General features: G+C 54.9%; 1 protein-coding gene across 3 annotated transcripts in view; it reads left to right on the forward strand.

Annotated features, from left to right (window-relative positions):
- Window positions 1-11,995, forward strand: part of IL4I1 (interleukin 4 induced 1) — a 37,134-nt gene extending 25,139 nt beyond the window's left edge. The window contains exons 2-9 of one of the 3 annotated variants that reach the window (XM_072770878.1): window positions 110-242; window positions 2,115-2,320; window positions 6,305-6,543; window positions 7,155-7,267; window positions 8,107-8,308; window positions 10,100-10,168; window positions 10,424-10,560; window positions 11,037-11,995. In XM_072770878.1, coding sequence (XP_072626979.1) covers window positions 2,284-2,320; window positions 6,305-6,543; window positions 7,155-7,267; window positions 8,107-8,308; window positions 10,100-10,168; window positions 10,424-10,560; window positions 11,037-11,979 — 1,740 coding nt within the window. In that variant the 5' untranslated portion in view covers window positions 110-242; window positions 2,115-2,283 and the 3' untranslated portion in view covers window positions 11,980-11,995. Of the gene's footprint in view, window positions 1-109; window positions 243-2,114; window positions 2,321-6,032; window positions 6,196-6,304; window positions 6,544-7,154; window positions 7,268-8,106; window positions 8,309-10,099; window positions 10,169-10,423; window positions 10,561-11,036 lie in introns of those variants that run through there. The other 2 variants (XM_072770869.1, XM_072770889.1) reach the window with 2 other exon arrangements.
- Window positions 11,996-12,267: the final 272 nt, after the last annotated feature.

Consider the following 12,267-nt stretch of genomic DNA (forward strand, 5'->3'; position numbering starts at 1 on the left):
TCCTGAGGGTGGCAGGGAGGGGATCCCCTGGATTCCCACAGGACCAGCAGCTGACTGAGTGCCACCCTGCAGATGATGACTTCATTGTAACTGCAGTTTCCCTTTCCAGGAAGAAAACACAGATGCGCTTCTTTGCCAGTCCTGACAAACGGCCTTTACTTAAGTTCCTGTTCATTAAGTAGTATGAAGACAGCAAATGTGACTAAATTTGGAATCAGAGGCTTTTAAAGGCGAATCTCTCAGTAAGCTGTTAACTGCATTTCTTCTTCCAGTTCAAGGATAAGAGTGGCAACTAGATGTATGGCTTTTCTATCTCAAGGAAACCCTCAAATGACTTTCTGTGGCCCAGTCGCTTCCCAGGGTTATGCCTCTGCCTGTCAGGCAAAGCCTGGGATCATAAGGATCACGTGTTTCAAACAGATTTCCAGAGCCATAGCACCCTTGATCTAGGGGAGGTTGAAACCAATGATTCCCAAGAAGTGGTGTGCTGGTAAATGTTTAATGGTCAGTCTCCAGCAAATGCTGATGTATGCCCATAGTGTAACGACTCCCACTGTGGCTGATTTCAAGCCAACAATGTGAAGTCACTAAACGTGAAGTCACTGAATACGAATTTAGGAAATAGACACATATTACATAGATACAATTAATTTGCCTCAAGAGTATATATAATAGTAAAATGTAATCAACTGATTGGGAAGTGATGAGTTTGAGTATATAAATGTGTTTTTAGTAAGATTAATCATAAATAAAGCTTTTTAAAAGGATGGGTGCAAAACAAAACCAAAGGTCTTAAAAATCAGTTATTGTGCACTGGTATGAGCCAGCCCAGCACACCACTGCTGCCAAGTTTTCAACCTTGAAATTAGTTGAATTCTTGAAAAGTCTGCCCTCAGACTAAGAGCAAGGGCTTTCTGCAGAACTTCCCAGAAACAAAATCCCTCAGCCTCAAGCCACATCGGCTTCTGGACACTCGCCAACCTCCCGCTAGGCTTATCTGTCCCACACTGCCCCTGCACCTGTCCCACAGCCCTCACACGGTGGCACTAATCACTTCAAACATCAGTGACTCACCTAGGTGCATGCACACCTCACGTCCAGACACCATCCTGATCAACCCCATGACCTCCATGGATTTCCCTGTGGCAGAAACCAGACCCAGTGTGCTGCTCTGCCAGGCTCAGGCACAGACCCCAAATCCAATGACCTGAAAGTAACACTCTGCCAAAGGCCCTCAGTATCATTCAAATGAAAAAGCAGGCTCCTGTTTTAATTTTGATTCAAATTAACTTAGAAATTTTTTGAGGGGTACCTGGTATCTCAGTCAGGTAGTGTCCAACTCTTGGTCTCAGCTCAGGTCTTGATCTCAGGGTCATGAGTTCAAGCCCTGTTTTGGGCTCCACACTGTGTGTGGAGCATACTTTAAGTTTTTTTTTTGAGACAATCAGGGAAATTAGACTTTGGTTTAATGCCATTTTTATTTTTATTTGTTTTTTTTTGCTTTTTTTATTTTTATTTTTTTTGAAAGATTTTATTTATTTATTAATGAGAGACACACAGAGAGAGAGCGCGGCAGAGACACAAGCAGAGGGAGAAGCAGGCTCCATGCAGGGAGCCCGACAACATGGGACCCGATCCCAGATCTTCAGGATCAGGCTCCAGGCTGAAGGCGGTGCTAAACCACTGAGCCACTGGGGCTGCCCTAATGCCATTCTAAGCTTTTTTAGAGCAGAAATTGATAGGCAAACTACAGTACTTTCTTGTTAATAAAGTTTTATTGGAACACAGCCACGCCAATTCATTATACATGTTATGGCTACTTGGCATAATTGAGTAGCCAAAGACAGAGACTGTGTGGCCCAAAAGCCCCAAATATTTGCAGAAAAAGTTTGCAGACCCCTGTTACAGAGAAACATCCTGAACTATTTATGTACAAATAACATGTCTGGAATTTGCTGTAAAATAACGCAATGGGGGTGGGAGAAAATGAACTAAAGGAAGATGGACTAGGAGGCAGTGGATGCGCTTTGGTTGTCATCCTAATCTCTCTGTTTTTATTTTTTTATTTTTTTTTCTCTGTTTTTATATGTGTTTGAAATTTCCATAATAAAAAGCTTTTGAGAGGGGAGGAGGACCTGCCCTCCACAGCCTCCCAACTGCTCTGACTCCACACTAGGACCCTGGCACCTTTGGTCTAACGGAATCAGGACAAAGCCACCACCATTGACCCCGTTTCCGCACACACCCGATGATGACTTCTGTCCCGGGCTAACCAGAAAGGCCATGGGCACTGAGAGAGCCCCCCAGAACCAGCCATGCAGTGAGTGCCCCATGGGGCCCAAGGGTTCAGGAAATGGGAAGGAGGGGCAGGAGGGCTCTGTGGGAAGGGGGGCTCTGTCCAGGAGTCAAGCCTTAGATCAATGGCCTTGGGTAAGTCTGTCCTCCGCCCTCTGTGCCCCTCCCCGATCCTGGTCTGGACCACCAACTTCCACCTGGGGCTCTGGGCATCCCCTGGGCAGGGCCTAGCCCCTTGAAGACCCGGAGAAAGTTTAGTACCAATCACTCACAGTCTTTGAACCGCCTTAGAGAAAATAATATGCATAAGGCACTAGCCCTGTCAACTGAACAACCTGAACAACTGTGTGGCTGCCAGTATTTCTTGTCCTGCCAGCTTATCCAGGTCTCTGTCCTGGACCATATGTGGCCACTTGTGGGAGTTCCATTCAACATCAACCTAAGTGTAGTTCAGTGATTCTTTCTCTTTTCTTTCCTTTTCTTTTTTTTTTTTTTTTAATTTTTATTTATATTTATGATAGTCACAGAGAGAGAGAGAGGCAGAGACACAGGCGGAGGGAGAAGCAGGCTCCATGCACCCGGAGCCCGATGTGGGATTCGATCCAGGGTCTCCAGGATCGTGCCCTGTGCCAAAGGCAGGCGCTAAACCGCTGCACCACCCAGGGATCCCTCCTTTTCTTTTCTTTTCTTTCTTTCTTTCTTTCTTTCTTTCTTTCTTTCTTTCTTTCTTTCTTTCTTTCTTTCTTTCTTTCTTTCTTTCTTTCCTTTTCTTTCTCCTTTCTTTCTTTCTTTCTTTCTTTCTTTCTTTCTTTCTTTCTTTCTTTCTTTCTTTCTTTCTTTCTTTTTTCCTTTCCTTTTCCTTTTCCTTTTCCTTTTCCTTTTCCTTTTCTTTCTTTCATTTATGAGAGACACACAGAGAGAGGCAGAGACATAGGCAGAGGGAAAAGCAGGCTCCATGCAGGGAGCCCGATGTGGGACTCGATCCTGGGACTCTGGGAACACGCCGTGAGCCAAAAGCAGACACTCAACCACTGAACCACCCAGGCATCCCTAGTTCAGTGATTCTTAGGGTGATTTTGCCTCCCCTTCCCCTGGGAATGATTGACAGTGTCTGGAGTCGTTTGTGGTTGTCACAGCTCAAGAGGCAAGTGTTGCATCTAGTAGGTAAAAGCCAGTGAAGCTCTTTAACATCCTACAATGCATAGGATGTTCCCCACAAAGATGGCCCCAAATGTCAACGGTAACAAGGCAGAGAGACCCTGCCTGGGCCCCGTCCCTAGCACACAAGCCCAAGCTTGCTGATGATGAGCAAGTGTTTCCGAATGTGAGCCTGGAGCCAAGCTACTGGGATCAAACCCAGGTGCTGCCACTTTTCAGCTGGTGACTTCTAGGCCTCAGTTTCCTCCCCTATAAAATGGAGACAGCTAAGCCCACCTTGCCAGAATCACTGCTGGAGTAAATGAAGTAAAATCTGGGAGGTAGTACTAAACAGCAGCCATAGGCATTTTATGGAGAGCAAGGAGACTGATCAGGTCCTGCCCTACAGGATCCCTACTCTCTCAGGTGCTGCTGGGTCCCTATCCTGGGTCGCCTCATGACTTGGGTTCCTCTCCCTCTCTGTCTCGCTGACCCTTTGAGAGCTCTATTGGACGAGGTCAGCATTTCACTTCTAGACTTAGGAAGCGAGCCAAGGGTATGCCTGGAGCCAGGGGGCTTTGAACAGCCATACTGTGTGAGAGAGACCAGGGTGGTGGTCGGGGGCTCAGGGGTCCCAGTAGGGCTCCCCAAGCTGTTCTGGGGACCTACACTCCTTGCCTAGACAAGTGCAGGAGTTCCATGGCTCTGCTGCCTCCACCCTTCTCCGCTTCCATGATCTGGCTGCTCGCTTTCTCTGTGCATGTTGTTTCCCAGAGGAAATAGAGCAGATGGGTCTCCAGCCAGGGACCAGCTGGACCCCCAGCTCTCTGGTTCCCCACTGTGAGACCTGGGGCACAAGCCTTTCCCTTGACAGGCCTGGTTCCCCTCCAACACAGTGCCCAGGGGTAGATGAGAGGTGATGCCACCTGCACGTGTAGCTGCTGCCACTGTGAGTACAGTCCAAGCGTGGTGCTCAGATCCCAGTATCACAGGGAAGGAAGCAGGCAGGGGCCGCCAGGGGGAGGCCTTCCGACTCTGAAGCCTTGAGCGAGTCCTGGGGTCTTCCCCTGCCTGCCCCTCTCCATCTCTCAGATCCCTCCTCTGTCAAGGGTGGTGCTGTGAGGTCCACAATGAGTGCAAAGCACTAAGCACAGGACCACCTTGGTGGGTAGTTGCCGTGGGGATGGTCTCTGCCATTTTTGCTGACTTGTGCCCTTTGCTTTCTTGGCATTCAGTCTCAAGGCTCAAGGCTCTGTTTCCTTCTTAGCTGCTGCCTCCCAGGCCCCTGCATCATATGCCTTGTGACTCATATGCCCCCCCACCTGCCCCCGCCATCCTCCATCAAACCACATCCCTCTTTGATGTACTGTTTCGGATTTTCCAATCTTGTTGCTGTAGAGGATCTACTGCTCCTGGGTTTACTCCTCACCAGCTGCCAGGTACCCTCTCCCCACACCCCAAGAAAAATCCCCCAAATTGCCTCTTTTACCTCCACCCATTTCAGGGGAACTACCACATGTCTCCTTGGCTAAAGCTCCAAAAGCCCAGGGACCCCTGCTACCTCGACTCCTTGGAGCTCCTCAGAGCCAGGTCATCTTGTTCTCACTGCCTGACCTCAGAAAGAAAGCACCCCTCAGACAAGAATGGTGAAGGCTGAGCCCAGAGACAGAGGCTCCTGCGGCCTTCCTGCTGAGGTGCCCTCTGGCATCCTAGCCTGAGCTGAGCACCACTGTGATTCTCAATGCAGGGATGGGAAGGGTGAGCACATGTCCTGGGCTGCTCCTTATGCAGGACTGGGAAGCTAGGGGTCATTCCCTGAGCCCCTTCCAGTATCCCCCAGTGGCAGCAGCTGGCATTTCCTAAGGAGCAAGTTTTAGTATTGACCCAGGTGCTTGTTCACAGGGTCTGACCTGGACTCCCTGCCTAATCCTACCAACACTGTAATGGCCCCCACTTGATAACTGCAGACCAGAACCATAGAGGCAGGCGCCAGGCTCAGGACCTAGGCACAATGGCCTCAGAGCAGCCACATGGGAGTGGAGGGCCAGTAACAAGTGACACAGAAGGACTCGGAGGCCTTCACAGGAGCATGCAGCCCCAGGGGCAGACACAGGGACCCCAAGACCAGGCACCCTTAGCATGGTTACCTGAGCATTCATTTCCAGCCTTCCTACCGCCCCAGAACTATTTGGGGCAAGAGGAAGAAAATAGACTGATTTGCTTCCTCTCAACCCCCTTTCCCCACCACCCACCTCCTTCAGCCTCAATTAAACTCTGAGCACCCAACCCTACAACCCAGGAAAGTAGTTTCATTTCCCCCGCCACAGATTTCCCAAAGGGAGGGGAGGGCGGGGCTCAGCTAGTTTAAGGACAGAGGAGGGGGATGGGGCAGACCAGTGGAAGCCACGGAGGAGAGAGGCGGTGCTGCTGTCCACGGAGAGCCAAGGTAGCAGGAGGCTGCAGAGCCTGGGACCCACAGAAGCAGACACCTGGAAACAGGAGACAGGGCAGAGGAGAGGGGGACAGAGAAGAGAAAGACAAGGCAGGGAGGAGGGGCAGGAGGGCAGGGAGGGGGGAGAGAGGGACAGACAGGTGAGCCCAGAACAGAGACTGCTAGATGGGAGAGATGGAGGGATGAGGCTCCAGAGAGACAGGTGGCCATAGGAGCAGGGCCTGGGGTGGGATCCAGGCTCTTGTCACAGTGACCCCTGCCTCCCCTCCAAATTAGACACCATCTCCCGCCGAGAATTATGGCCTCATCGGGTAAGTAAGCAGGGAGGGGGCACCTGGATGGGGTGGGAGGGATGGAGCCCACTTCTCTACCCACATGTGCCTGCTGAGCTATGCGCTGACCCCACCCTCCTCCCTCCAGTCCGGTACCTGCTTGTTCTGGTCTCCACCTTCCTCAGCCTGGTGGGCTCCCTGGATTGGAAGACCTCCCACGGCCAGGATTCCTTTGAGAAATGTATGCATGATCCTGACTATGAGGTGCTGCTCAAGGTTGTGACCTTGGGCCTCAATCGGACCTCGAAGCCCCAGAGGGTGATTGTGGTTGGTGCTGGTGCTGCTGGGCTGGTAGCTGCCAAGGTGCTTAGTGATGCTGGACACAAGGTGAGAAGTGCTGCTTGCAGTCTACCTTGAGTCTCTCCTGCTGCATGCAGGCTGGGTGTCCCAGGTGTCGGGGCCTGGCCATACCCCTGCTGAGGTTTAAGGGCCTGGGGGAGAAAAGCTATGCTTTTCCCCATGGTCTGGGGAGTGAAACCCAGAGGGAGGCTGAGAGGCCTTTGACATTCCCTGCCTCATTCCTGAGGGAAGTCCCTCTGAATGTCCTCCAACCTGGGGCGGGGAGGGGGATTTTGTGATGGTGGAGACGGAAACTCCCCTCAAGGAGAAGGGCCCCCTGAGGTCTAACTGCTGCTCCTCTCAACTGAAATCCAAGAGTAAGAATGGGCTGGGCCAGGTCTATTGTGCCTCGCAAGAAATCTCCCCACTCCCTGAGCTGGGAAGTCCCTTTGCCATCTGGCTTGCAGTCTTCCTGCTGCAGTCTGGAGATTGTGATGTATTATCATATATGACACCTATTCTAGCAACTCCTCTCACTTCTCCATAAAGAAGGGGATCCTTCTGTAGTCTAGGTCTGGGCTGCTGTGGGGATGGGAGGTCAGTGGGAGGAGCTGAAGGGCCCTCTGGCCCCCCTCCCTCCCCCCACCCACATCCCTCAGGTCACCATCCTGGAGGCAGACAACAGGATCGGAGGCCGCATCCTCACCTACCGGGACCGGAAGACGGGTTGGATTGGGGAGCTGGGAGCCATGCGCATGCCCAATTCACACAGGTGAGGCCTGACCTGGCAGCCAGGCAGGCACCGAGGACACCCCAGCCCCACCCCTGTGCTCAGACTCAGCCAGATCCCTAACTCCATCTCCTGAACTTCCACTCTGACCCCATACCTAACCCCCCAGCCAAGGTGTGTCAAGACTCCACCTCCACCTCTGTCTTCTAATCTAACTTCAAGATCTCCCAGCTCCAGCCACACCGGGTCCAGCCAGACCTCCAGACCTCCACCTCTGTCCTTCTTCTAATCTACCTTTAAGATCTCCCCGCTCCTGGGCAGCCCGGGTGGCTCAGCGGTTTAGTGCACCCTTCAGCCCAGGGCATGATCCTGGGGACCGGGGGATCCTGGAGAGCCAGGATCGAGTCCTACATCGGGCTCCCTGCATGGAGCCTACTTCTCCCTCTACCTGTGTCTCTGTCTCTCTCTCTCTCTCTATCTCAGACTGTCTCTCATGAATAAAATAAATAAATAAATAAATAAATAATCTTTAAAACAAAAATCTCTCCGCTCCCTCCACGTCCAGCCAGACTTCCAGACTCTAACCCTGCCCCTTCCCCAAAGCCCTCATCCAACCCAAACTCTGTCCCCAGTCCCACCTCATCCACCAGTGAACACCACTGGCTCCTGCTCCAAACACAATCCTAAACCACTCTACCTTCAGCCTTCTAGCCTCCAGCTGTGTTTCCATTTCATTCTGGGCCCTAACACTCATGACTCCAATCCTGGCCCCACTGCAGTCTCATGCCCATCCCCAAGCACCCTGAGAGGGGCCCCTACACACACACACACACACACACACACACACACACACACCACCCAGCCCTCTCCGGCCCCTTCAGGATCCTCCATGAGCTCTGCAAGAGCCTGGGACTCAACCTGACCAAATTCACTCAATACGACGAGAACACATGGATAGAAGTGAACAACCTGAAGCTGCGGAACTATGTGGTAGAGAAGATGCCTGAGAAGTTGGGCTACAAGCTGAGCCCCAGGGAGAAGGGCCACTCGCCTGAAGAAATCTACCAGATGGCTCTCAACCAGGTAGGTGGACTCCCTTGCCTGGCTTTTTGTCTCTCTCCTTTCTCCGTCTGCCATCGCTAGCTCTTCAATCTGTGCATCCCCATAAATGTAGCCCATCCCCAAAGCTCCATCAGGCTTTGGGCTCTGATCCCCTACACAGACACAGACACAGACACACACACACACACACACACACACAGTCCAGACAGCCTCACCTTTGATGTTGTGGGCTTGAACTTTGATCTGCAGGCTAACATCTTCCCCATCTATCTCAGGAGACCCAGAGTTCTGTCCATGCCCCCCTAGCTGTACCCTGGGGTCCTCCAGCTCCCACTGAGCTCAGCATCTTCCCCAAACCATACTCCTATTTCTGCATTCTCCCATCTCACAATGGTCCCATCGCCCCTACCCCAATTACAAGGCAGATAGACCCCCAGGCACCACCCTAGCTCCTGCCCTCTCCCTTCCACCATTAATTCCCCGCCTCGTCCTTCCTACCCCCTGATCTCCTGCACTGTTCTCACCTCTCTGTCTCCACAGCCCCAGCTGCAGCTCCGGCTTCATCCTTTACCCTGGACCTTCATCCTGCTCCTCCCCTGCTCATAGCCCCCTATGGCTCCCCTAAGTGCCTTAGCCTCAGGTTCAAGCCCTGAATGGTCTGGTCTCTCTCACCCCTCTAGCCTCATCTTCTCCAAGAAATTTTTGTTACCCGTCAAAGCCCTCATGGTGGCCCAAATACTGCCGCTTCATACTCCTTCATACCCACTTTGCTCCTGCACCATTCTGTACCCATGCCCTTGCTTGCTCTTGCTTCCTGCCCTGCCTGGAAGGTCTTTACCCTTTCTCACCCAGAGAACCCTGCTTATCCCCCAAGAATCACCTTGAATGTCCCCTCCTCCAGGAGGGCACCAGGGAAGACTTCCTGGAGGAGCTGGCCTTTGCCTATTTCCCCTCCTGGACAAGAATGGGTACCAGTCCAGGCCAATTTTGTGCCTTGTCACTGTCCAGTTCAGGGAACCTAGGGAGACTTGAGGTTCACCTCAAGTGAGTGAGTGAGTGAAAGGGCACATCCTTTGGGGAGTTCCCTGCCACGAGGGAGAAGCCAGATGGACAGAGAAGAGGGTTAAAGTCAGACGGAGCTGTGAGGCTTCCAGTAAGGGAGGAGGTTTGAACAGCACAATAAGGGGTAGCTGCTTGTATTTCAGGCAAAGATGAGGCATCAGGGAAACCAGTGCAGCGGTGCAGATGTTGGGGAGGCCTGAGGGTGGCCTGGGCACTGTACATAGTGCTCCCCTAAAAGATGGTGACTGTGGGGCTGGTTGAGGGCAGAACTCTGGGGCTCCAGGCACTGGGGAGCCATGGGCGGGGGGGCTTTGGGCAGGGGAGAAACCAGTTAATAGACCTCTCAGGGCTGATGGGTGGCAGAAGGGACTCTGCTTCTGTCTGTGCCCACAGTGATCCAGGTGACAGTCACTAAGCACCAGTAGGATACAGCCAGCCCGGAACTCAAAGGGTAGGACAGACACAGGCCAAACCATGCCCAGTGGGGCTGAGTGTGACATTGTCACGGTGGGCTGAGGCTGGGGCATGAGGGGCAGTAATGACTTGGGAAGACTTCCCAGAGTGGTGACACTGAATTGCAGTGGAGGGCAAGGCCAGGGCACAGCATGGGCAGACGCCTGGTGGCTTTAACAAGTGTGGTAAATGGCTGGCCGTGGGCAGGTGCAGGAGGAAACCTAGGGTCTGCACTCCAAGGGAGGCCTCTGCAGTCCTGCCCCTGGAGCTCAGCGCTGTCCCCTTTTTCCACCACAGGCCCTCAAAGATCTCAAGACCCTGGGCTGCAGAAAGGCAATGAGGAAGTTTGAAAAGCACACACTCCTGGTGAGTGGGCGCCTCAGCGTCGCTGTGCGGGTGGACTCCAGGCCTGACTCTACGGTGGCACATACCCCCTCTCTGGGTTTGCTTCCCTCATCTGGCACAAAAAGGGGGACTGGGTCGCTGAGCTTCAGAGAACCGTACTGAGCTCACGGTCTCGTCACAGAACCAAGAGGCTGGGCGTGGGAGGGACCCCCACCGTGTGGAGAGAGGTGCAGCCGGCTTGGGTCCTGACCCTGGCGTGCGCCCGTCGTCCCGCAGGAATATCTCCTCGGGGAGGGGAACCTGAGCCAGCCGGCCGTGCGGCTCCTGGGAGACGTGATGTCCAAGGACGGCTTCTTCTATCTCAGTTTCGCGGAGGCCCTAAGGGCGCACAGCAGCCTCAGCGACAACCTCCGGTGAGGGGCGGGGCCAGCGGGCCGGGGGCGGGGCCGGTGAGGGCCCGGGTGCCCGAGTGATGGGGTGGGCGGGGCCGTCGGCGTCGGGTGGGGCGGGCTAGTGGGGAGGTGAGAGAAGGGGCGCCCGAGTCTGACCACCCTCGCCCCTTCATCCCCGGGCTTCCGGAGAAAGGCGTGGCCCAGAGGAGATGAAGCGAGGTGCCCGGATCGGACGCTTCTCTGCTCCCTGGTCCTCGCGGGATGTCAGGGACCGGCGGGGGCAGGGGTAGGTGAGTGGGCGGGGTCAGCGAGGAGCAAGCAGGTGACAGAGCCGGTAACCGAGTGGGCGGGGCCTGCGAGAAGGCGAGGCAAAAGGGGACCCACCAGTGAGAACTAGAACCCGGACCCAGTAGAGCGCAGGGAGGGGCCTGCGGGGAGGAGCCGCCGAGGAGGGGCAGTGGCTGAGCTCCGGGATCTCTCTTTCGCCCCGCCCACAGGTACAGCCGCATCGTGGGCGGCTGGGACCTGCTGCCGCGCGCGCTGCTGAGCTCGCTGTCCGGGCCGGTGCTGCTGCACGCGCCCGTGGTGGCGATAACGCAGGGGACGCATGATGTGCGTGTGCACATCGCCAGCTCGCGCAGGGCCCGGAGTCTGAAGGCCATGACCGCGGACGTGGTGCTGCTGACTGCGAGCGGGCCGGCGCTGCAGCGCATTACCTTCTCGCCGCCGCTGTCGCGCAGGCGGCAGGAGGCACTGCGCGCGCTACACTACGTGCCAGCCACCAAGGTGTTCCTGAGCTTCCGCCGGCCCTTCTGGCACGACGAGCACATCGAGGGCGGCCACTCGAGCACCGCCCGCCCGTCGCGCGTGATATTCTACCCGCCGCCGGGCGAGGGCGCGCTTCTGCTAGCCTCGTACACGTGGTCCGACGGGGCGGCCACATTCGCCGGCCTGAGCGCGGAAGACGCGATGCGCGTGGCGCTCGACGACGTGGCGGCGCTGCACGGGCCGATCGTGTACCGGCTCTGGGACGGCAGCGGCATCGTCAAACGCTGGGGCGAGGACCCGCACAGCCAGGGGGGCTTCGTGGTACAGCCGCCATTGCTGTGGCACGAAGACAGGGAAGACGGGAAGGACTACAACTGGGCGGTCCCTTACGGCCGCATCTACTTCGCGGGTGAGCACACGGCCTACCCTCACGGCTGGGTGGAGACCGCGGTCAAGTCGGCGCTTCGGGCGGCTGTGTTGATCAACAGCCGAGAGGAGCACACGTGGAGCGACAGCAACAGCGAAGAGGGGCTTGTCCATCTGGTGCCCAACCATCCCCGTCTGGTGCCCCACCATCCCCGCTGCGAGTTCCAGAAGGGTGGTGCCACCCACAGCCCGGGCGAACATAGGATTACTGTTCGGCACAGCACCCACAAGAGAGCCGAGCATTAAATGTATTTTCAGAAAATCCCGTGTGGTCCTGCCCTCTCCCTGGGTTCCCAAGGGCCTCACCTTGAGGATCTCATTGGAGCCGAAGCCAGTAGCCTTCACAGTAGAAGGGGCTGCACCTATTCTGGAGTCCCAGAAGCTGTCCCTGGGGAGTAGGGGTTCCACTGAGAGAGGGGGAGAGGAGGGACAGGACTGACACTGCTTTGTGCCCCTGGTAAATGGTAAGCACGGTGTCCACTCTGGCTGTCACAAAACAATGGAGTCCTGATCCCAGTAACAGAAAGCTCGATA

This window comes from Canis lupus, chromosome 1 (genome assembly GCF_048164855.1).
Source record: "Canis lupus baileyi chromosome 1, mCanLup2.hap1, whole genome shotgun sequence".
Classification (NCBI taxonomy): Eukaryota; Metazoa; Chordata; class Mammalia; order Carnivora; family Canidae; genus Canis; species Canis lupus.